Source organism: Urtica dioica, chromosome 1, assembly GCF_054948205.1.
Source record: "Urtica dioica subsp. dioica isolate 48M chromosome 1, U.dioica_male_clone48M_v1_H2, whole genome shotgun sequence".
NCBI lineage: Eukaryota > Viridiplantae > Streptophyta > Magnoliopsida > Rosales > Urticaceae > Urtica > Urtica dioica.
In genome coordinates this window covers 19,117,927-19,140,252 of record NC_142756.1, presented here as the reverse complement: position 1 = coordinate 19,140,252, position 22,326 = coordinate 19,117,927, and the positions used below count along the sequence as shown (strand labels likewise).

The 22,326-nt window shown below is 40.1% G+C and overlaps 3 protein-coding genes and 1 pseudogene across 3 annotated transcripts; 1 reads left to right on the top strand and 3 right to left on the bottom strand.

The window, feature by feature from the left end:
• The first annotated feature begins 3,382 nt into the window (after positions 1-3,382).
• On the top strand, positions 3,383-6,480 carry LOC149407695 (Tetratricopeptide repeat (TPR)-like superfamily protein). Its single transcript, XM_089614951.1, has 3 exons — positions 3,383-3,441; positions 3,539-5,239; positions 5,788-6,480. Exon 2 carries the CDS (start codon positions 3,560-3,562, stop codon positions 5,201-5,203), a length of 1,644 nt encoding a protein of 547 aa, XP_089471077.1. The 5' UTR covers positions 3,383-3,441; positions 3,539-3,559; the 3' UTR covers positions 5,204-5,239; positions 5,788-6,480.
• LOC149407694 (antimicrobial ginkbilobin-2-like protein pseudogene) lies at positions 5,668-6,511 on the bottom strand (annotated as a pseudogene).
• A 427-nt stretch (positions 6,512-6,938) lies between these two features.
• LOC149407693 (ERV-F (C)1 provirus ancestral Env polyprotein, putative (DUF604)) lies at positions 6,939-9,749 on the bottom strand. Its single transcript, XM_089614972.1, has 3 exons — positions 8,700-9,749; positions 7,845-8,393; positions 6,939-7,408 (listed from the first exon to the last, which is right to left on the bottom strand). Exons 1-3 carry the CDS (start codon positions 9,450-9,452, stop codon positions 7,298-7,300), a joined length of 1,413 nt encoding a protein of 470 aa, XP_089471098.1. The 5' UTR covers positions 9,453-9,749; the 3' UTR covers positions 6,939-7,297.
• Positions 9,750-9,889: 140 nt separating this feature from the next.
• Positions 9,890-13,854, bottom strand: LOC149407692 (glycosyltransferase (DUF604)). The gene is made up of 4 exons (XM_089614961.1): positions 12,835-13,854; positions 11,611-12,147; positions 10,692-10,924; positions 9,890-10,426 (listed from the first exon to the last, which is right to left on the bottom strand). Exons 1-3 carry the CDS (start codon positions 13,657-13,659, stop codon positions 10,814-10,816), a joined length of 1,473 nt encoding a protein of 490 aa, XP_089471087.1. The 5' UTR covers positions 13,660-13,854; the 3' UTR covers positions 9,890-10,426; positions 10,692-10,813.
• Between the last annotated feature and the right edge of the window lie 8,472 nt (positions 13,855-22,326).

The following is a 22,326-nucleotide window of genomic DNA, read 5'->3' as shown; positions in this document are numbered from 1 at the left end:
GGTGATGTGATTTGTTACCCCTGAATCAGGAAACCGGTTTGGATAAGAGAACGCATTTGACTGGTTCGAATTGTGGTTAAACCCAAGCTGGTTGTTGTTGAAACCGGATTGACATTGGAGTGCAACCAAGTTGACTGATGGATTGTCTGAACCAAAGTACATCTGATTTCCTCCTTGTTGCTGTTGATACAGAGGCGATTGGAAGCTTTGATCGAAGCGGTAGAAATACTTGAGCGCCATGTGACCTTGCTTGCCACAGACCTGGCATTGCATCTTCGACCTGCCACGTAATCTACCTCTTCCATTGAAGCCTCCTCTGCCATGGTTGTTCAGATTTTGATTTTTGTTGTTATAGTTCTGATTGTTGTATCCTCCACCGCGTCCTTTATTCGATCCACCACGTCCTTGATTGCCTTGTGCGAAATTGGCTAATACAAGACCTTCAAGGCCTGTGTTGTTCTGTTCTAGCCTGGATTCGTGCGCGCTAAGCCAAGCGCTTATGTCACGGAGATTGAACGGCTTAGATCTCGACGTGATCGACACGACAAACGATTCATAGTTCAATCCAAGGCCAGTAAGAATATAAAGTGCCAAATCATCATCGCTTACAGGCACACCAATGGCGTTAAGACAATCAACATAGGATTTCATCTTCATGAGATAATCAGTGATCGATAAATCGCCTTTCTTCTGAGTCTGAAGTTTCAATTTGTATTGAATTACCTTCGCCTTCGATTGCGTAGTGTAGAGCTGTTTCATGGCGCTCCAGATCTCCGACGCGGTGTTGCAGCCAATCATCTGTGGAAGGATCTCCATAGTCATCGAGGCTAAGAGCCAACACACCAGCAATTGATCTTGACGACTCCATTGCAAGTAGCTTGGATTGACAGATCTTCTGAGATTGCTTGGATTTTCTGGTTCGTCTCGTACCATCTCCGGTGGACAAACCGTTGCTCCGATGAGATAGCCTTCGAGACCACTACCGCGAGTTGCAGCTGAGACTTGTTGATGCCAGATCAGATAGTTCTCTCTGTCGAGTTTTACAGAGATTGGATGAGTAGATGGAGTGATGATCGGAAGAGGAGCTTGTGACAGAGACGATGTTGTGGAGGATGTCTGATCGGCCATTGCAGAAGCAAAATGATCTTGAATCAGGATCAATCGTGCTCTGACACCATGAAAGAATTCAGAGAATGGAGAGAAATTGGGGATGATGAAGAACGAACTAGTTGGGCGGTTGTAACTGATTGATCAAGTTGATCATCAGAGTATTCCATTCTTATTTATATATTGATTTGAGCTGATAGCTTAACTAATTGAGCCACGTCTAACCGAGCCACATCATCACCTAGGTGTGATTATCTAAAAAGGCCACGTGATCAAAATGATTATTTGCCTAAAATTACAAAAAAATGGTTGTTTAACAAATCTGCTAGTTTTGGTGGGTAAGTTAGTCATAAGTTTGTAAGAAAAAAATATTCATCCCCAAACATTTTCACCTTCTTTTAAATATGTATAAAATAGTCATAAAACTGTATAAACAAAGTCATACAAGCTTAATCGACTGAGAAATATTCAATAATTAATTTTTACAAACAAATTAGCTCGAATTTGTGAATTGTTATTAAACTACGTGGTTCAGATTTTATTAATAGTTGCCCAACGTCACAAATAGTACTAGTTTTGTAATGACTATTTATCCAGAACAATGGTTCAAACCACTTTTTTTTTTTTTTTTTTTTTTTTTTTTTTTTAATATAAATAAGATATAACCGTTACATAATTATATGGGTGTATACATACTGATTATGTATATATTGGTAGATACGTATTAATAACAAACGATAACTTTTTAATATATTTTTATTGAGTTTTTCTTTGAAGTAATTTTTTTAAAGGATTTATATAGTGAATTATACTCTAAATACATTTTGTTTAAAGGAAATTATATAGCTCTATTTATAACAAAGATTTGGGCCGGGCAAGCCAGACTGGATCCGAATATATGTAAGGGATTATTCTTATTCTATGACTTGTACCAAGATTTTGGACCAAAATCTACTAAACCCAAATAAATCCTAAACTATGACTACCTATTTTCACTAAATACAAAAATACCCTTACTTTTAATAACATTTGATTTTCTTTTTTATTTAATTATTTGACTTTCTTTTCGTTTTGGGTTCAGCTCTCTTCCACTCTCTCTTTTCGTTTTTCAGTTCGTCATCTTTGTTTGGGTTCATCTTTGTTTTTTCAGTTTGTCTTTTCAGTTTAGGGTTAGAGATTTTCATGAAAAAAATTGATCCTATTCTAAGTGTTTAAGTCGTCGAATTTTTGTGGTTTTTGAAGTTAAAAAACAAAGAAAAAACGATTCTCGGGATTCTGGAAAATTTTGAAAAGTTTCTGAAAATTTTTGGGTTTTCGTTGAAGATTTATTGACATTGATGTCAATAAATATGCATTTTTATTAACATTGATGTCAATAAATCTTCAACGTTTCTGGGGTTTTTAAAGTTAAAAAACAAAGAAAAAACGATTCTCGAGATTCTGGATAATTTTTAAAAGTTTCTGAAAATTTCTGGATTTTCGTTGAAGATTTATTGACGTTGATGTCAATAAAAATGCATATTTATTGACATCAATGTCAATAAATTTTCAAAGGAATTTTCCAGAATCGTTGAAGATTTATTGACATTAATGTCAATAAAAATGCATATTTATTGACATCAATGTCAATAAATCTTCAACGAAAACCCAGAAATGTCAATAAATCTTCAACGATTCTGGAAAATTCATTTGAAGATTTATTGACATTGATGTCAATAAATATGCATTTTTATTGACATCAATGTCAATAAATATGCATTTTTATTGACATCAATGTCAATAAATCTTCAACGAAAACCCAGAAATTTTCAGAAACTTTTCAAAATTATCCAGAATCCCGAGAATCGTTTTTTCTTTGTTTTTTAACTTTAAAAACCACAGAAATTCTACGCAAAATCCATGGCGGGCTGTTCCAGCGGACACTTCGAGGTCGCCGCCGCCGAGATGGCCATGGACTGCTCTCCGGCGGCCATGACCGTCGTTCCCAGGAGCTTCAGCGTCGGAGATTCCCAGAGTTGCTCTCCAGGTTTTTGTAACGATGTTTGTTTTCACAATATAAACTAAATAATTGTTTTTTTATTAATTAACTAATAAAAATAAATTAAATATGAAGGATAAATATGTAATTACTCATTTCATTAGGTCATAGTTTAGGATTTATTTGAGTTTAGTAGATTTTGGTCCAAAATCATGGTAGAAGTCATAGAATAGGAATGATCCCGTATATGTAATCTGTGCAAGCCCAGCCCAAAAACTGTTCGTCTCTCTTTCTCTCGGATTATAACAGGAAAAAAGAGCGGAATCGGAGGATTGAAAGTTTATCGCGTTTCACCGGTTAGTTGTCATTTCGCTTTGTAAGTACGTTGTTCTTATTTCAGTTCATTGATTGAATGCCTAGTTTCAATATCAGCACTTGCTTTGAATACCGCAGGTTGAAACAGTATAGTTCCTCATGAATAAATTCATGTCTCGTCAGTTTTCGAGTCTGATTCGTTCGACTGTCAATGAGTCTACCATTGTTGAGCCTGTAGCTTCTGGGATTTTGAGGAAAAGGGACTGGAATCCGATACCGATACCCCATAGAACCATTCCTGAGCCTTTAGGGCATGACCTCGATTTCGTTAATGTCGCTCACAGTCACCTGATTCATTGCGACTGGACCAAACTTGGGACCTTGTCGAGCAATTTGACGACACTTAGAGTAAAACATGTGATGCTTAGGATTCAAAAGGACGACGTTCTTTCGCAAGAGTTCTTCGAGTGGGTGAGAAGTCAAAATCCGAGTCTACTGAGCCTCGAAACCACTTCGATTATACTTCACATCCTCACGAGAGTCCGGAAGTTCAAATCCGCGGAGGCAATCTTACGCACCGTGCTCGCCGACGGTCCGGAAGAGCTCCCCGGAAAGCTGTTTGACTCGATACTGTACTCGTATCGGACTTGCGATTCTTCTCCATGCGTTTTCGACTCCCTTTTCAAGACGTTCGCTCACACAAAGAAATTCAGGAACGCCATGGAGACTTTCCGCAGAATGAGGGATTACGGGTTTTTTCCGACGGTCGAGTCGTGCAACGCGTATATGAGCTCGCTGCTCGATCGTCACAGATCCGACGCCGCTTTGGGTTTCTACAGAGAAATGCGGCGTTACCGAATCTCTCCCAATATTTTCACCGTTAACATGGTGATCCGAGCTTATTGCAAATTGGGTACATTAGACAAGGCCGCCGAGACTTTTGCGGAGATCAAGGACATGGGTTTTACCCCCACTGTCGCTTCGTACAACACTTTGATATCTGGTTACTGCAAAAAAGGTCTCATGAGCCCCGCTACGAAGCTGAAATATCTGATGGGGAAGAACCAATTGCACCCCAACGAAGTCACATTCAACACGCTCATCGATGGGTTTTGCAAGGTTGGAAAACTACACCAAGCGAATCAGCTCCTCAGCGAGATGAGAGCCATGAAAATCGTTCCAAACACCGTGACCTACAACATCCTGATAAACGGGTACAGCCAAGAAGGGAATTCTGAGATGGGCTACAGGCTTTATGAGGAGATGTGTCTGGACCAAGTGAAACCCGATATTTTGACGTACAATGGGTTGATCTTAGGTCTGTGCAAGGCCGGGAAAACGAAAAAAGCTGCGTTTCTAGTCAAAGATCTCGAGAAGAAGAAGCTGGTCCCAAATGCATCGACCTTCTCTGCACTCATCATTGGGCAATGTGTGAGGAAAAATCCTGACCGAGCTCTTAAGCTGTACCAAACCATGGTGAAATGTGGTTTCAACCTGAATGGAGACACTTTCAAGATGTTGATCTCTGCTTTCTGCGACGGCAATGACTTCGAAGGAGCTTTCGAAGTGTTGATGGAAATGTTCGGGAGGTCTCAGGCTCCGGATTCGGAAGTCATTTACAGGCTCTGTGCCGGTTTGTGCCGAGATGGGAAAGAGAATCTGGTGGACTCTGTGTGCTCGGAGATGGAAATGAAAGGCCTCGTGCCAGATGGTTTCGACAGGGCAAAAATCGCCACTATGGGCTTGAAAACAGGGTCAAAGAGTTTGTATGATATTGGTTTCCATGGATCGAAATCCAAATAAAGTGTTTCCTGGCAAGAGCATGTCACAGCCTTACAGGTACATTTGTTCTGACTGTTCAACTTTGTGTGATGTCTACTTTTCATAGTGTAGAATACGATTTGCAGTTATAGTTATTCCAGTTTTAATATATCCCACTAGCTATTAGTCGATGACTGGAGACATTATTTACAAGTTGTAACGCTATGCATAAGAACCGCATAAAAAGTCTTTCGAGACTATGAATGAAATTTACCCAATACTAAAAAATTGGCACAAATTGTTCTTGAACATCTGAATTTTAACGATTTAGTCCGTCGTTTTTATTTCTTCTTCTAATTATATCATAGAACCGTTTAGATTTTCACGATGTCATCGTTTCTCTAATAATGTTTCTAATTTTGTCCACGAACACACGAATTTTAATTTTTAACCATTTTTCTTAAATTTTGTAAGCCAATATCAAACAAACATACGTATGATTCGTATACCAGTAAAATCACAATATAATATACGTAGGAGAATGATCTCTAACAGTAATAAAAAAGAAAACTAAATTTGTCCGCGGACAATAGGGTAAAGCTCATATCTAACGTAACAACTCGCAGTGACAACACGGCCTCCTCTTTTCCCGCCACAACAGCCCGGAAGCTTCCCGATAGCGTCGTCGAGGCACTTCTTGCAGTCGGGCCCGCTAAGGTCCCTGGTGCACTGGGCCAGCCCGTAGAGCGTCGGGTCGGGCCCGTCGAGCCCGACCTGCCCGACCGCGTAAAACAGCCCCGGGCCCGACCCCGAGGCCTGCCCGGCCAGCCCGCCCAGAAGCCCGTTGACCCTCGCGTCGAACTTGGCGGGGTCGCCTCCCGCGACGGCCTGCACGTTCAGGAGCGCGAAGCGGTTCGCGGAGTCGATTTTCCCGAAGAAGCTCTCGTCGGAGTATTTGAGGAGACAGTCGTCGTACCAGATCACCGCTCCTCTGCTTAGCGGGCACGCGGATCGGAGCTCTTTTGATGCGGCGGCCACGCAGGCCTCGCAGGCCTCTCGCGGGGCGTCGCCGCGGCAGAGCGCCAGCCCGTTCGCCAAGCCTCTCCCGGAGGCGAGGGAGAACCCCGTCGGAGGGGTTTTGACGGTGAGTCGGTTCAGGAGTTGGGTTAGTGTCGACGCGAACGGTGAGTCCGCCGTGTAGTTTCGCTCGCCGAAGCAGATGTGGAAAAGAAGAGGGCTTGGTGGGCTTGGTGTGGGTTCGGAGTTGGAGAGAGAGAATAAGGCGAAGAAGAAGAAGAAGAAGAAGAAGAAGAAGAAGATGGTATTAAGAGCTGGGTTTGAGGGTGACATGGTATGCTTTTGGACAATGTTGCTTAGGGAGAGAGATTTGTTGTGGGGTTTGTTTGTTGTATATCTATATAAACAGTTCGTTTGCGTTTTATATAGAGCGGTGTTGATGGTGAAGAACAAGTCAGGATATAATAGAATAAACTTGGCTGGATTTAGGGGAGTTTGACATGGCTGACTTTTGATTGATATTGTCAAAGCGCCGAAATCCTAGAATTAATGTGATTCACTGAAGTCCCTGCGTTGAATAGGTGTTTTGGGACCAATGACACTTTGGTTCATCAGGAGACAAAGTAGTAGCTTTTTTTTATGGACAAGGCGTATTTCTAGAACTACACCAATATAAGAGGCTTATAATTTAAAAGAAAAATGTTGGTTTTGTTATTTATTTATTATAAAAATCTTAAAAAATTTCTTTATTTTCGTGTCATTATTTTTTTTTTCTTCTTTTGTTGATATCATCGAGCATATAGATGGTTCAATATAGGATAAGTTGACAAGATCCATTCATCTTAGTCCAAATCACAAAACAACGTTTAAAAAGGCTTTATCCAAAGAAGTCAATATAGCCGGCTTGGTCTGTAATTAACAATTAATTAATCAATGAACTTATATTACATCCGTTTATTTTTTTTTAACTTAATCCGGCTATACAATTAACAACTCCTTTCTAATCAGTCATACATTTGACGAAGCATTATTAATCCAAATAGTTAAATAAGTGTTACATTACCTGGATAGTTTATCCAATAATTACCAAAACTCCTCCATTATTTTATTTTTCATATATCAATGCATATGAATCAATTCTTCATCGTGACATTCTCTAATTTCGATGTCCATTACATCAGAAACAGAAGAAGGTAACACATCACAGCACTGCCTTCTCGGAGCCTGCAACTGAGGATTCAAACCAAAGACTTGTCATTATATAATTAAGACTACGTATAACTAATTAAAAGTGCTTCGATCATAAACCCAAATTCTTACATCTTATAAAACAATAGCATGAAAACCTAATAAATAGAACAATATGAAAACAGATCAGCCTTTTAAACAAAAATTGTTATTATTATAAATTAATATAAGAAGCCAGGATCTCTATTATGACAAAAAGTTGACATACCATTGTAAAATTCTATTCATGAAATGTTCTTTCGCTTGGAATATTAGTAGGAAAAGAAGGAATATAAATTAAAATGATTTGTACAATGAATCTTTCTTCCCATCATTTTTATTCATCTCCTTCCAAAATTTTAACTTTATTAATTTACCAAACACAAAACTCTAGCAATCCCTCTATAGTGAATAAAAGAAAGAAAAAAAACAGACATACTTGTTTGGCGCTAAGATGAAGCTTATGAGATAAAATCCGAACCATCTCTAGCCTTCTCGGGGACCCCGAGCCGTAACCGGTGCAGTTGAGAGAGGATTTCCGATACAAAGTCTCTACGAGGCTCGTCGACGAAGACGATGACGTGGCATTATGTAGAAAGAAAACCGTGGGCCTTCGACACGGGTCGGGGTCCACGTCTTTCGTGATGAAAGTGTAGACGCCGGAGAGGACCGTGTGGCGGTTATTCCACTTCCGGAACGTTCTCGGTACTTGGAGGAGGTCGGGGAGAGTGACGTGGCGTCCGTGGATTTGGACCGCGTAACCCCATGAAACCGATACCGTCCACGAAAACCACTTGTCGTAGCACACGGATCGTTGGAGGATCCGATGCGGGTCGAGGCCCACGGGCCTAAAAAGGCGACGAAGGGCCTCGGTTCGGGACGTGGCATCGGGGAAGATCGGGTCGGTGTGGTCTAAGTTGTGGAGGGACACCAATGGCGTGACCGGGTGCGAGGTCAACAAACCGAACATGTCTCCGTGGATGTCAATCTATTTTTGGTAGTGAACAAAATTTGTAATGTGATACATATTTTAAAAAAATGAGAGATTTAGCAGTTGAGATATACTTCGGTTCATTACTGTCTTCCATATACTTGCTGTGTAACTTTGTGACATCATATTATCTTAGATTAACTAGAAGAGACCATATTGATTGCTTGTGAAACCTTTTTTTTTTTATTTTATTATTCCCTAACATAAATATTTTCACTAAATTTATATTTTTGTTGATATATTTTCACTAAATTATTCAAAGAGATATAAGTTCATATAATGTGAATTAGTTAGTAACATTACCTGATGGAAACCTGGTTCATGAGTCAATTGAACGCCGAGTTCACTGATACAAGAATAGACCCTAGAGTCACTCCCATATAGATGTGTGTATCTCTCTATGCATGAGTCAAAAACTTTTGCCAAAACTTTAGCCATCGGATAGCTCATCGCAAAACCCGCCCCTCCGAAAGCCATCCCAAACCCGAAATGCTCGTTCTGCTCGTAGATCTCCGAGTACGTCCCGACATAGTACCGCATCGTGTGGTCGTACTTGGACAGAGTCTTTGCCAGATTCTCGGGGACGAACACCGTGTCGTCGTCCCCGAAAACAAACCACCTGACCTCCTCCTCCGACATGTTCAAAGCCACCATCTCCGACACAATCCTAGCCACCCGAATCGCCGACCTATCGCCGTTTCTGTACGTGTATCGGAACCGCGACGTGTCCTCTGATACGCATATACGAGGGAGAGAAGTGTCGTTATCTTTAGGGTTTCGGTCGACAAAGACGCAGCCTCTCATCCGATCCGGCTTCCACCAAGTCCGGACGTATTCCTTTTGACTCGGCCAAGCCTCGCTGTTTGATGCGATCCCAAACGCCAAGTGTCGCAAATCTGTCGGCTCGACTGGCGGGGATCGCGCTCTGGCAAGCTTCGAGTGGACGAGGAAGAGAGAGGCAAGAAGATATAGTATGCCAATGGAAGACGAGATTATGACCAGCTTTGTCAGGCGAGCATAGTATTTGGGTTTCAGAGATGAATGAGAGAACTGCATTTTCTTCCTACTTCAAATGGGGTTTGAAAGAAGAAGAAGAAGAAGAGATGACCTTAAAGAGATTAGTTTTTAAAAGTACAATATAAGCTTAATGCGTTGATTTTCTAGTGATGTCAAGAGAAGGTTTGGACTGTTTTTCTAGGCAGAATTCAAGCGCAGTCCATGGTTTAAGCAAGAACACGAAGCCTTTGACCTTATTAAATTAGTTACATTCCCATGTGTAGAACCGTGATATAAGGTTAGTACTTGAATCATTAAGCAACCAAAATATACATTTCACAAATAAAGTGAGCCTACAAAGTCAACACTGCAGTGCAGTACAAGGGTGTTCCCAAAAGAACAAGATGGCTAATTTGAAATTCTTTAATCAGAGGTTTGATGTAATAAAAAGTCATAGAACGCAACCTAAGATAAGAAAAAAACTTGAAATGTATATAAATCACATAAACGTGACGTAAAGCACACTGATGTTATTCACTGCATAATAGAATGTAACAAACAGGCCAGTTCAATTGAGATATTAAAGGGAAATTTCTTACTCTGGCTCTGCTTTGTTTATAGGAATAAAAATGAAGGAAAACCCTTGTATTAAAAATAAAAAAATACTAGGAGGGCCTAAGATTATTATTATATTTTTTTTTGGGGAGAGCGTAACGCAATAATTGCATTGTGGGGATGAACTTAAATCTATTGCGAATCAGTAAATATCAATCCGAATCTAAATGTTTCATTTGCACCTGATCCCAGGTCCTTGTCGACAGAACTTGATTTCTGACGATTCGGACAATGATTCTTAGGACGATATATCAAAAATCCTTTTCAACGGACTACTTTTGTAAAGAGTGTCTGAGTTCGAATACCAAAACGAGAGAAGCACCTCCGAGTCCGGAAAAACCACGACCAAAACGAGATGAGTTTTGATGAGTTATTTTATGATCTCTACAATTGTCAGTGACCTTCAACATCTACCTTTCCTGTAAAAAAAAAATAAATAAATAAATTAGCATCAGTAGCGACGAAGTCAATGGAACGAACCCAATTAGGTCATTCAAATGGCAGGTGAAGCTTGCCAAAATGAAAGCTGTTATGCATTGACTGATGGGTAATAATAATAATATGCAAACAACAATTAAAAGAAATCTTTGGGGATTATTGATGAGAAGACAGAGGACTATATATTATCAAAATCAGAAAGACATGCTCTATCCTCAAACACACTAAGGGAAAAGAAATTACTACCTCGTGATTTACATTTTGGAAAATTCAATGGGATGACTAAAAAATTGTTGACGAGAGAGTTCTCTGACGATTGCACTGTTCTTTCAATCTTTTCCAGAGGCAGTTCTACAAGAGAGAGTGAGCTACGGGTTCATAGAAATCAGCTCGTTGACTCGACATTTCCTTAAGTTAATGACCATTGACTCATTAAAGCCAGGCAAAATGTCACAGCATTGACGACGCATGGCCTTCATCTGAAACATATCAAACAAAGAAACATTAGTATAAAAAACAACTTGCTATAATATTATTAGAGCGATGATAAACATCAGTGGCCGCTGATGTGAAATACAGGTGGGACCCTCTTGCATGTGGGGCCCACCGTGTATTACACATCAGCGGCCGCTGATGTTTACAATTTTTTTATATTAATATATGATGTCAGATTGAACCAGTTGTATAAAGGGCTTCTAATGCAAATAATCCCTAAACTATGGCTCGATAAAAAATAAAAAATAGATAAAAAAGCCCCTAAACTATGGCATTTCGGTCCCTAAAGTTTTTTTTGGAGCAAACTAATCTTAAAATTATTGCCTTTATGTAATTCAACCCATCCCTAAATTTTAAACATATTTACAAGTTTAATAACGTAAGTATACTTTTGAAAGTCAGTATATAATTTAACTAGTTACTTTTATGAAGTTAACAAGTTCATAAAAAAGTTTTATTTTTCTTTCCAAAATTTGCTTGGTTCCAAGATGTAGAATCTATGTTGATGCTTAATCACTTATATAATGGGACTACAAAATATTAACTTCGACTCTTTGAGGATCACTTTTGCTCCAAAAAAACTAGTTTAGGGACCGAAATGTCAATCGTTAATATATGTCAGTTCAGAGACTATCTGCACTGAATAAAAAGCCTTGGAAAAAGAAATTACCTCTTCGATGTCAGGCTCCAGTTTCTTCGAAGAAACTCTGATACGTTTCAGATTCTTAACAATGTCGGATCTCTTACACTTCCCTGAGTCGTATATCCCGTAAACACTCTGAACATCGCCGTCGCTATTCGATACGACGCTCCGTAGATAATAGATAGCGGGTCTCTTACACGCGTCCCGTGGATTGTCCCGCGTGTTGAACATGTAATATCCTGTGCCATAGTTGAAACCCCTCCGCCACGTCGTGAAAGTCTTCTGAACGGAGAGAAGGTCCACGAGAAGCTTGTTGCCCTCGAACACCTGGACCGCGTAGCCCCATGCTATAGAGACAGTCACCGATCGCGTGGAATCGTAACAGACGGTCTGTTGCAGTACTCTAGCGGGGTCGGAATCGGAGGCTCGAAAGAGACGACCCAAAGCTTCGGTTCTGTTTGCGTCAGGGAAGATCGGATCAACGGCGTCTAAGTGATGTAGCGATAGAACGGGCGAGAGTGGGTGCGAAGAAAGCAGGCCGAACAAGTTCCCTCGCACATCAACCTGTATTTATCGGACATGATAGTAATTGGAAGAAAAAAACAAAAAAACCAATGTAAGACTCCCCCGAACTTGTGAATTAGATGATTTTTTGTACAAGTAATAGAAACCAGAACTAATTAATTTGTGTATGTATGAGAGAAAGATATCGGATAAAAACACCACAAGATCTAGTTTCGTTCAAGCAATGGATTATAGGCACTTGAAAAAGGATTTCTTGAAGCATAAAACCAATTTATTTCAGGTTAAGCAACGGTGATCCTAATATTTAACATGTGATTTCTATTGACCAACCACCCGATTATCTTGTTCCTGAAGTACATTGACATTTTTTGTAAATACAAAGTTGAGAGCCCTCAATCATCACCAATTTATTCTTATGTTCCCTTTTTGGAAACCCTGAAAACTGCTCACCCATCAAATCAACAAAGATTGATGAGTTAAGACGTTTCCTAATTTTAGTGTGAAAGCCTTTACGGTACAAACTTAAATTGCAAGCATGTTCACTACTCTTTTAAGCTCTCAGCGTCACACACTTTCCACAATATAATTAAGTATGCTCAAGATTTAGTAATTAGGGCACAGAATCAGAATCAATCACAATGTACTTGAAAATTTCAAACCAGATCTGAAATAATCGAGAGGAATTTGAGTAGAAACGGAGAGGTTTTCATCTAACTTTCATTGTACCTGATGAAATCCTGGTTCGTGAGTCAAACCAACGCCGAGCTCGGCAACACAGGAGTAAATCCTAGCATCGCTTCCGTACAAATGAGCGTACCGGAGGAGGCAAGAGTCAAGAACTCCGGCGAGAGCGCGAGCCAGAGAGGCACTAATCGCGAATCCTCCGCCGCCGAAAGCCATCCCGAAGAAGTTCCGCGAGTTCTGATCAAAGCTCTCGGAGATCGTCCCGACGTAGAACCACCGCTCGTGATCGTACTTCGCAAGAGTCCTCGCCAGATTCTCAACGAAGAACACCGTGTCATCGTCACCAAAGACGAACCACCTCACTTCCACATCCTCTCCGCCATCGCCGGAGTCGATGAGCTCAACGACCTCCTTCACCACGCGCGCGACGCGGACGGCGGACGGAAGTCCGCCGGGGAAGGAGTATGAGAATCGTGAGGTGTCGCCGGAGACCACCGCCGGCGGATATTCGGAGGAATCGACTGGGACGGTGTCGTTGCGGTCGAGGAAGACAAAGGCGCGTGTGGTGTTCGGCGAGTACCAGAGTCGAACGTAGGAGCAGCGGTTTGGCCAGGAGCGAGCGGAGGAGGCGACGGAGAAGAGGAGATGCCGGCGAGATGTGGCCGGAATCGATGCAGATACAGCGGTGGAGGAGGAGGAAGAGGAGGCGAAGGAAATTGCGCCGGCGGAGAGGGGATGGAAGGAGCGTCCGCGGAGGAGGATGAAGACGACGAAGAAGATAGAGAGGAGGCAGATTGAGAGGAAAGCGATGGCCGGTTTCTTCGGAGTCATCGCCGATCTGCTTCGTCTTCTGATCGGGGTTGGCATCGCCGATCGGAGATCGGCGGCGATTCAGAAATGGTTGGGTTTTGTGCAATGATTTCTTCGGCTTTTATTTTATTTTATTTATTTATTTTTAAATTATTTATATTTATATTCGTGGGATTAGTGGCAATTTATTTATGGAGTTGGACTATGGATTTGCACGGGAAAGACGGCCTAAACGAAATAGCATTTAAGTAGAAATTATGATAATCAATTCCACTAACTAGACTAATCATTAAAAATGTCTTTTTTTTTTTTAAGATTTAGGATTGATTTTTAATAATTAAATATTAAGATGTTAAAGAGCAATACGACACAAACGAGTAAAGTTTGGGTAATTTAGAAAAGTATGTATTGAATGATGAAAAATTGGTTTCTACGACATTAATGGTATAATTTGGAAATTATGTGTAGTTTTACACAAATAGCTCTGACACATAATTTTCAAATAAAACATTGATCGCTACATTTCTCCCTTATTCACATTTCTCTCTCTCATTTTCACCACACATCTCATTTCTCATATCTTAAAAACTCAAACTTGAAGATCAATAAATATACAATCCATGAATTCTATAATAAATAATTCGGTCCAAAGAGTTATCACATACATGACTTTTCAATAATTTCTAATCATAGAAAAAATAAAGTTTATGAAGTTTTATTTACTATGGATCCAATCTTGAGAACATTTGTCAAAAACTCAAACTTGTAAAAGGTTGTAGAAAGTAGAAACACAATCAATGCAACCACGGACGAAGCCATGAATTTCTTTAAGGGGGCCTAAAAACACATAATATAACCAGATAATTTTTTAATTGTCCTTACAAAACAAATAACTATTAGTAAACAAAAACAAATGAAATTACAATTGACCTCGCCGACTTTTCATTTTTTGAAATCTTTGCATAACAACCTTGTTATCCAGTTTATCTAAGATATCTTTTTCGACGTACACAAGTAAACTATCATTCATCCATAATCACACATTCGATTCCGTAGGCGATTCTTCACAGTTTTCATAGCCGAAAACACTTGCTCCAGTGTAGCTGTAGCTGTTGGAATTGATCTAGGGTTAAGAAAAATTTTAACGCTTCGAGCAAGCGGCGGAATTTTAAAAATTTTCTTTTTGACAAGTAAAACGATTTTACTAACCTAGACAAAGAGCAAGTACATGTAAATAAAAACTATTATGAGCATTAAAGAATTTACTAACCTTTGAGAAGCTTGAACGTTGATGAGCCTTCGGAAGGTTGAAAACGTTCGTCTCCCCTCGCAGCACGTCTCTCTTCTTTCCTCGGCAACACGAGCAACCACGACAGTTTCTATCACAAGAATCACTCGAGAGAAAAGAAATTAGTGAGTGGGCACTTTTAAACACGACGACTCAAGAACAAGTCTCAAAGGCGAAGAGCTAAAAACGCTAGGTCAAATGAGGACCTAGGTGTCAAAACAAAAACGAAAGAAAACTAGAGAGATAGATAGAGAGAGAGGAGTTCAGCCAAGTTTAGAGAGAGAAGCTCTCAATCTCTAAAACTTTGGATGAATGAAATGTGAAGAATGATGCATCTATTTATAGAATATCACATATTCATGAGCGAAATATTCCTCTTTTCCTCTTTCATTTGGGCGGCCAAACAAGGCTTCTAGAAGCCTTGGATTTGTTACCTCTTTTGCTTCCCTTATGCCTAGGCCGAATTCTCTCTTGCCATGCATAGGAAATTTGTTTCCTCTTTTTCTTTTGGCAAGTATCTTGATACATTTATGCACAAAATAATCTCTCCTATTTCTCTATAGGGTGGGCGGCCAAGTCTCTCTAGAAGCTTCTTCATTTGTTCATGACAACATGAGAAAAAGGCCCATTAAGAATTTTCAATAAAACTCTTATGAAATGAAATTAATCCACAAGGCCCAAACAAACTAACTTGGCTGAGTGGATTAATCGTTCGGCTTTTTCTGAAAGGGTGCTCAAGGAAATATTACGGGTTGGCTTTTTGGCTCTGATCGGTCCAAATGAAGGCCTATGTCATTTTTCCTAGGTTCGTGTCAGGTCATTTCGCCTCGAAGAAGGCTAGAGTGGTTCTTAGTGTTCGTGAGCTAAAAGACATTTAAAGATGTGATCGAACCTCTAAGAGACTACTCAAAACCCGGGACGGACGTGTGTGCGTAAATGGGAAAAATCAACCGAAATTGTGTTACTCAAACCACTAGTCAATCACAATGAAGCACAAAAAAAAAATAAAAAATTGACTCAAACTCGGATTTCTTCGAAAATACATGGTATCATTGGCAAATTACGAGAGAAAACACTTTAATATTATCACTTATAAGCAATCACCAAACAAAATTAAGAAAATAAAAAAAAACAACCTAATCTAACAGAAATCCCCCACAAAGTAGTTCATCCCCCCAAACTTAATCTCTACATTGTCCTCAATGTAGATCCATAAAAAAAAACACGGGAGATAGAGAACTTACCTCGCGGGGGTGGTAGAACTCCCCTACTCGTCGCCGCCGCGCTCATGCAGCGATGGATCTTCTTTTACGCGCTCTTTCTTCCTCCATACCTCTTTGAACGGTTTCGGCCAATGTCCTCGCCATGGCTTGGATGGAGACTTCAGCTTTGCACCCTTGCTCTCACTTTTTGTTGATTTTTCTGGAGGAGCACGTGGCTGAGGTGTGGGTGGTGGAGTATTGACTTCATCAGTCTCGAGGACGTAGATCTCTTCTTTTTCCTTCTTGCGCTTTCGGGTTTTATAGATCCTGAACGTCTCTTCCTCGTTATTCACGTGGGTCATCAGCACACCTTTTTGCACGTCTATGTGAACACCGCAAGTGGCTAAGAAAGCCCTTCCAAAGAGAATGGGGATATCGCGATCCTCGTCCATGTCGATGACGTAGAAATCGGCCGGAAAAGTGAATTTTCCGACTTTAACGAGGAGGTCTTCCACGAAGCCGCGCGGGTGCCTTACGGTCCGATCTGCCAGTTGGAGAGTGGTGCGCGTGGGCTTTAGTTCACCCACCCCGAGTTTGTTGATGATGACCGACGGCATGAGGTTGATGCCCGAACCTAGATCACACAAAGCGTTCTCGATAAAGATTTCTCCAATAGTGCACGACAATGTGAACTTGCCCGGGTCTTCTAACTTTGGCGGGAGCTCTTGTTTTAGTAGTGCGCTACATTCAGCAGAAAGCGCCACTGTGAGCCTTTGCGGGAACGGAAGTGGCGGCTTATATGTATGGACCGGCGAGGGCGGCTTTGGAGCTTTGGTGACCAGGGAAGCCTCTTCTTCTTCTTTCTTCGGGCTCTCGATGATTGCAACGTGCTGATGTGAAATAGCATTGCAATGCTCCCTTGGATTTACTTCGGAGGTGCTTGGAAGTGTGCCTTGGAGTCGTATGTGGATAGCAGTGGCGAGTTGCCCCACTTGCGTCTCGAGATTTTGGATCTGAGCCGATTGGTTCGAGAGTGCCGTCTTCGTTTCGTTCATGAAATCGGTGGTGGAATTCACGAAGGCAGTCGTCGACGTGGCCAGATTAGCTACGAGCTCTTCTAGATTGGTCTCGTTCTTGTAAGCTCGCAATGGTGGGGCTTGATATGGCGGTGGTCGGGGCTGATTCTGAGGCGGTCGAGGCTGAGCTTGCGGTGCGGGTTGCATCGACATGTTATTCTGGGGACCGCGCCATCCCCCATTCTGATAGTTATTCCTCGGGCCTTGATTGTAGTTGTTATAATACTGGTTGGGCGGCCGATTGTTGACGAAATTTGCTTGTGGGCCATTGTCCCCTGGCGCGCACTCATCGCTAGAATGAGGGCCGGCACACCAGAAGCACGGCTCGGGAGTAGGGGCTTGGACAGCTTGAACTGTAGCTTTCTACTCGTGTAGCGTTTTGGTGAGGTCTGCCACATGTGCGCACTGTGGCAGACCTCACCAAAACGTTGGTCGTCACTGGCTCGCGCTTCTGAATCCTTCGCTCGGAAGGACATTGGTCGTTGTTGTACGCAAGTTCCTCGAGGATGGCATGAGCTTCTTCCTCGGTCTTTTGGAAGAAGGATCCCCCTGTGGCGGTGTTGACGAGGGTGCGCGATGAAGGAGAAAGGCCGCCGTAGAAAATTTGCACCATCATCCACCCTTGGATGCCATGGTTAGGACACTTCCGCTGCAGCTCCTTGAAGCGTCCCCAAGCTTCAAATAAAGACTCACCCCCGAATTGGGAGAACGAATGGATTTCGTTACGCCTCTTATGCATCTTCTCGAATGGGAAGAACTTCGAGATGAACTTCACGCGCAAGTCCACCCACGAAGTGATGGAGCCAAGAGGGAGCGAGTTGAGCCAAGTTTTAGCTCGATCCCGCAGTGAGAACGGGAAAAGGCGGAGGCGGATCGCTTCGTCAGAGATGTTGTGGAGCTTGAACGTGTTACTGATCTCGACGAAGTTAGTGAGATGGTCTTGCGGGTCTTCGGCCGGTGATCCCGAAAATTGGGATTGTTGCACCATATGGATCACGCCGGTCTTGATTTCGAAATTCTGATTACCTGCAAGAACCGGAAGAACAATGGCCGATTGTGTGGCATCAGTCGGAGGTAACCCATATTGGAATAGGGTCTTGGGCTCCTCGGCGTTGTTCATGTTGTCTTCCGTTGCTCGTTCCTTTGATTCTTTTCGATTTTTCCTGCAAAATTTTTCGATCTCGGAGTTTATTGGAACGAGAGCTGATGACCCGTCTTTTTGCATACACCTTCAAAAGCAAGAAAGTGACACAAAAAGTTAGAAAACAAAAATTAAGAAATTAAATAGCAAGAGCAAGTAAATTCAATCGCTATTGTAGACTAGTCCCCGGCAACGGCGCCAAAAACTTGTTGCGAAAATAACTCGCGCACGCAAGCGTACGTGTGTCGCTCAAGTAATATAGAATGTAAATTCGAGTATCGTACCCACAAAGACTAGTAAAACAGCGATTTCCTAAAACTTGATGCTAATTAACTCCAAATAAAATTAAAAAGATGTTTATAGCAAAAATAATATTAAAGCTAAAGCAGAGAAAAAGATATGAGTTTTGCAAGATGAGAAGGTAGGGGTCGCGATTTCACCGGAACTAACTAGGTTGGGGGTTTCGGGTTTGAACAACAAAATCTACTCCTATGGATGCTAATCTCACTCTATCAAAATTATTCACTAGCCTCTCTCGAGTGTTCTAGCAAACCTATGTAATTGACAGATTATTATCCTCTCGGCATCTAATCCTATTAAAACAATCACACGCAATGAAACAAGAGTTCAAACGATTACATAAATTGCCTAGATTTTCTAACCTAGGATCAACTATGAAGACATGAACAAAAGCACGATTATTTACTCTCTCTTGAGCAGCTAAACAATCCTAGATAACAACTCTAATGGTGATCAAGTATTAGAAATCATAAGGAACAATTCATATCAAGCAGTCCATAATAATGAAGCAAACAATAATTATGTAACCCTAACGAACTCCTCAACCATTATCAATCCCGGCTACATCGTAACCCCATAAGAAACTTAGCCTCTAATGGTGTTCATAATCAACGCTAAACATAACAGAATAATTAAAAGCAATAAAATAAATATTGAAACCAAAACAGAATTCATATTAAATAAAATTGATGTTCAACAATAATTTAGAGAAATAAAATAAATAAAAGAAGAGAAGAAAGAAGAACGAATGAATTCGGAGAAGGAGAACTCTTCGGGTTGTCAATTCCGTTGAAGAACGCCTTTTTCCTCTTTCAAAAGCTCTCAAGAACAACCAAACAATAAAAAGGAAACTTAAACAAAAGGGAAGATGTGTTTTTGAGAGCTTAAAGTCGAATATATAGGTCAATGGGTGATTTTCGGAGCATATTGGGCCTTTGGAAGAGTTCAAATGACCCAAAAACATCAAAAACAGAAAGAAAGTCCGTCAAAACCCGAAGGAACGCGCGGTGTGCGTGTCGAATGCTCGCGGCGCGCACTGGTAGTCTGGAGATCCTCGCGGCGCGAGGATTCTTCCGGACGCGCGCACTGTTTTTGTATCGGCCGTATCTTCTTGCTCCGATGTCCGATTTTCGCAAATAAATATGCGTTGGAAAGATAAGAGATAGCTCGCACTGTTTCTTGATTAGCTCAAATCATGCAGAAGAAGACGCCATGTTTCTTGATTAGCTCTAACTCGTCCGAAAAATCTTCAAATCATCCCAAAGTTGCTCCATTGCCCTCAAAACACTTTTAGATCATGAAAACCTATAATAACAAATAAAAAACACAAAATATATCAAAAACACTTAAGGATTCGCTTCGATTCATGTCCGGGAACGAGCGATTTGCACGTGTGGTGGGCTTAAGCTTCCCTAAGCCTTTGCGTCTCTATAAAATTGGGTGACCCTTGCGAACCCAAACCCTTTTGAACAAACTAGTTATATAAGCTCACACATTCGTTCATTCACACTCCATGTAGGACTCTTTCATTTCACTTCTCACACACTAGTGTCTTTAGACAACATACTTTGAGCATCAATTTCTCATTCAGTATAACTCCGATTTTGACAAACTAATAATCGATATTATACTTCTTTCCGCAACAACGAATAATAATACGCTGGAATTATATAATTCTGTTGAGTGAACCCCACTAAAATCTTTGCCTTAAATCACTAACCCATAAGATAATAAATACTCTTTATTATCAAAGTTCTCACATATTCCAATAGGGCTTCTATCAAACACTGCAAAGTGAAGCAACAAAGAGTTTACGACCAAACGCGAATTAGTGGAGTCTTCGACTCTAAAGAAAGGCTTCGATCGAACTCTGCGTGGTGGTGACTATGGAGTTAATGGCTTGGCGACGACGACGAAGTTAATGGCGTGGCGGCGATGATGGAGTTAATGGTGAGGTGGAGTGGCGGTGAGCTTGTGTGGTGTTGTCGGCCGTTTGAGAGAAAGAGGAAGGGAAAAAGAGGATGAAAGATTGTAAAGGTGAGAGATAGAGGATTGTAAATATATTAAGGATATTTTTGTCTAATCACATATAGTTTCTAAACTAAATGCATTTACTCTTTAATTTTTAAATTTCCATTCTCGCCACACATAGTTTCCCAAATTTTTCTAAAGGTTTAAGGGGTATTTATTGTTTGTTTCCCTTTGTGGTGGGTTTTGTTTTCCATACAAAAATTAATTTTTTGAGAGTGAAACATTATTTGAGTTTTTTTAGATGAAATTGTGCCTATAAATAATAAACAAAGTTAAATAGAATTAAAAAAATATACATTTTTCTAACTTTATAAACAACAACAACAAAAAAAATTATTGTTAGCCACTTAAAAACATTATTTTTGCAGTAATGTTTTAAACACACTATTTTTACGAATAATTAAAATGATTTATTATCACATGTAATTCTCACTACTTAAATACTTGCACGTAAAAATTGGAATGAAGTGTTTAAAAAAAAAAAAAAAAAAACAAAACAAATTCAACTTGACTTGGTCAAACAATGAATTCACTTGAGGTTCACACACAACTCTTAGGAAGATTCATAAAAAATCAATATAAAGAAGAAAAAAAAAACATATATTTTACTTGGCCACCACGATTAACGAAACATGAATCATGATACTCATTTAAGGTTGACATGTCAAACTGATCTTAATGGCTAAGAAAAAAACAGGAAACTTCCACGACGTAACTCATGAGAATCAGTACAATTATAAATACGTTATACATTTCACTATATTTCTCACGAACAATTAGTCTTATTCATTTTCCACCGAAAATAAATAACTTCGATTCATTCTCTTTAGGAAACTACAAAAGAGAAAAAATGGTTCTTCTTTCATCGGTTTTTAGCTGTTTTGTGGCTTCTTCTTTGGCCCAAGTATCGGATAAAGATTTATCCGTGGAGAAGAAATCCGAGAAGAATAACAAGATGAGAGAGTACATTTCTCAAAAACATATCAAGATTTTCTTTCTTCTTTCATTTATTACTGTATATCTGGTAATGTTTTAGCACATTTCTATCAATGTACTAATGAAGTGGAAATTCAATAAACATATCAATGAAATAGATAATTTACTCCCAAAAATGTTGTTGTATATGTTTTTTTTTCTCTCGTTGAATCAAGAAGAAGAGGTTTCGATTTCAATCAAAATTATTAGGTTTAAATGCCTTAAAACAGTTAGTTAAAAAGAAAGTTAGAACTATTCCCTCAAAAAAAAAAAAAAAAAAAAGTTAGAACTACCGATCCATTCCAGTCTATTTTAAATCATGGTTTTCAATTTTTAAGAGCGGATCAGGTTTTTTAAGACTGATATAAATAGTACAGGGTAATTTAATTTAGCTTTCTACTCTTAAAAATTGAAAATGTTTAGAGCTTACCCTTAAGAGTTTCAATTTTAAGTGAATACCACTTCAGAAACAAATAATACCTCATTCTCAATTATACCCTTTTTTATTTCATTTTATTAAAAAAAAAAAAAAAAAAAAAAAACTACACTTCGCTCTGAGAAACTACGTGCTCATCCCAACCCTGTTGGAATAAAGTTAATAAATTTTAATTATTAACATGTGTATGGCTGATTTGTGGCAATAATTTGAGTGGGTTCCACTCATCGGAATTGAATAATTCCAAGTGATACGGATTCCTCGTAACGAGGGCT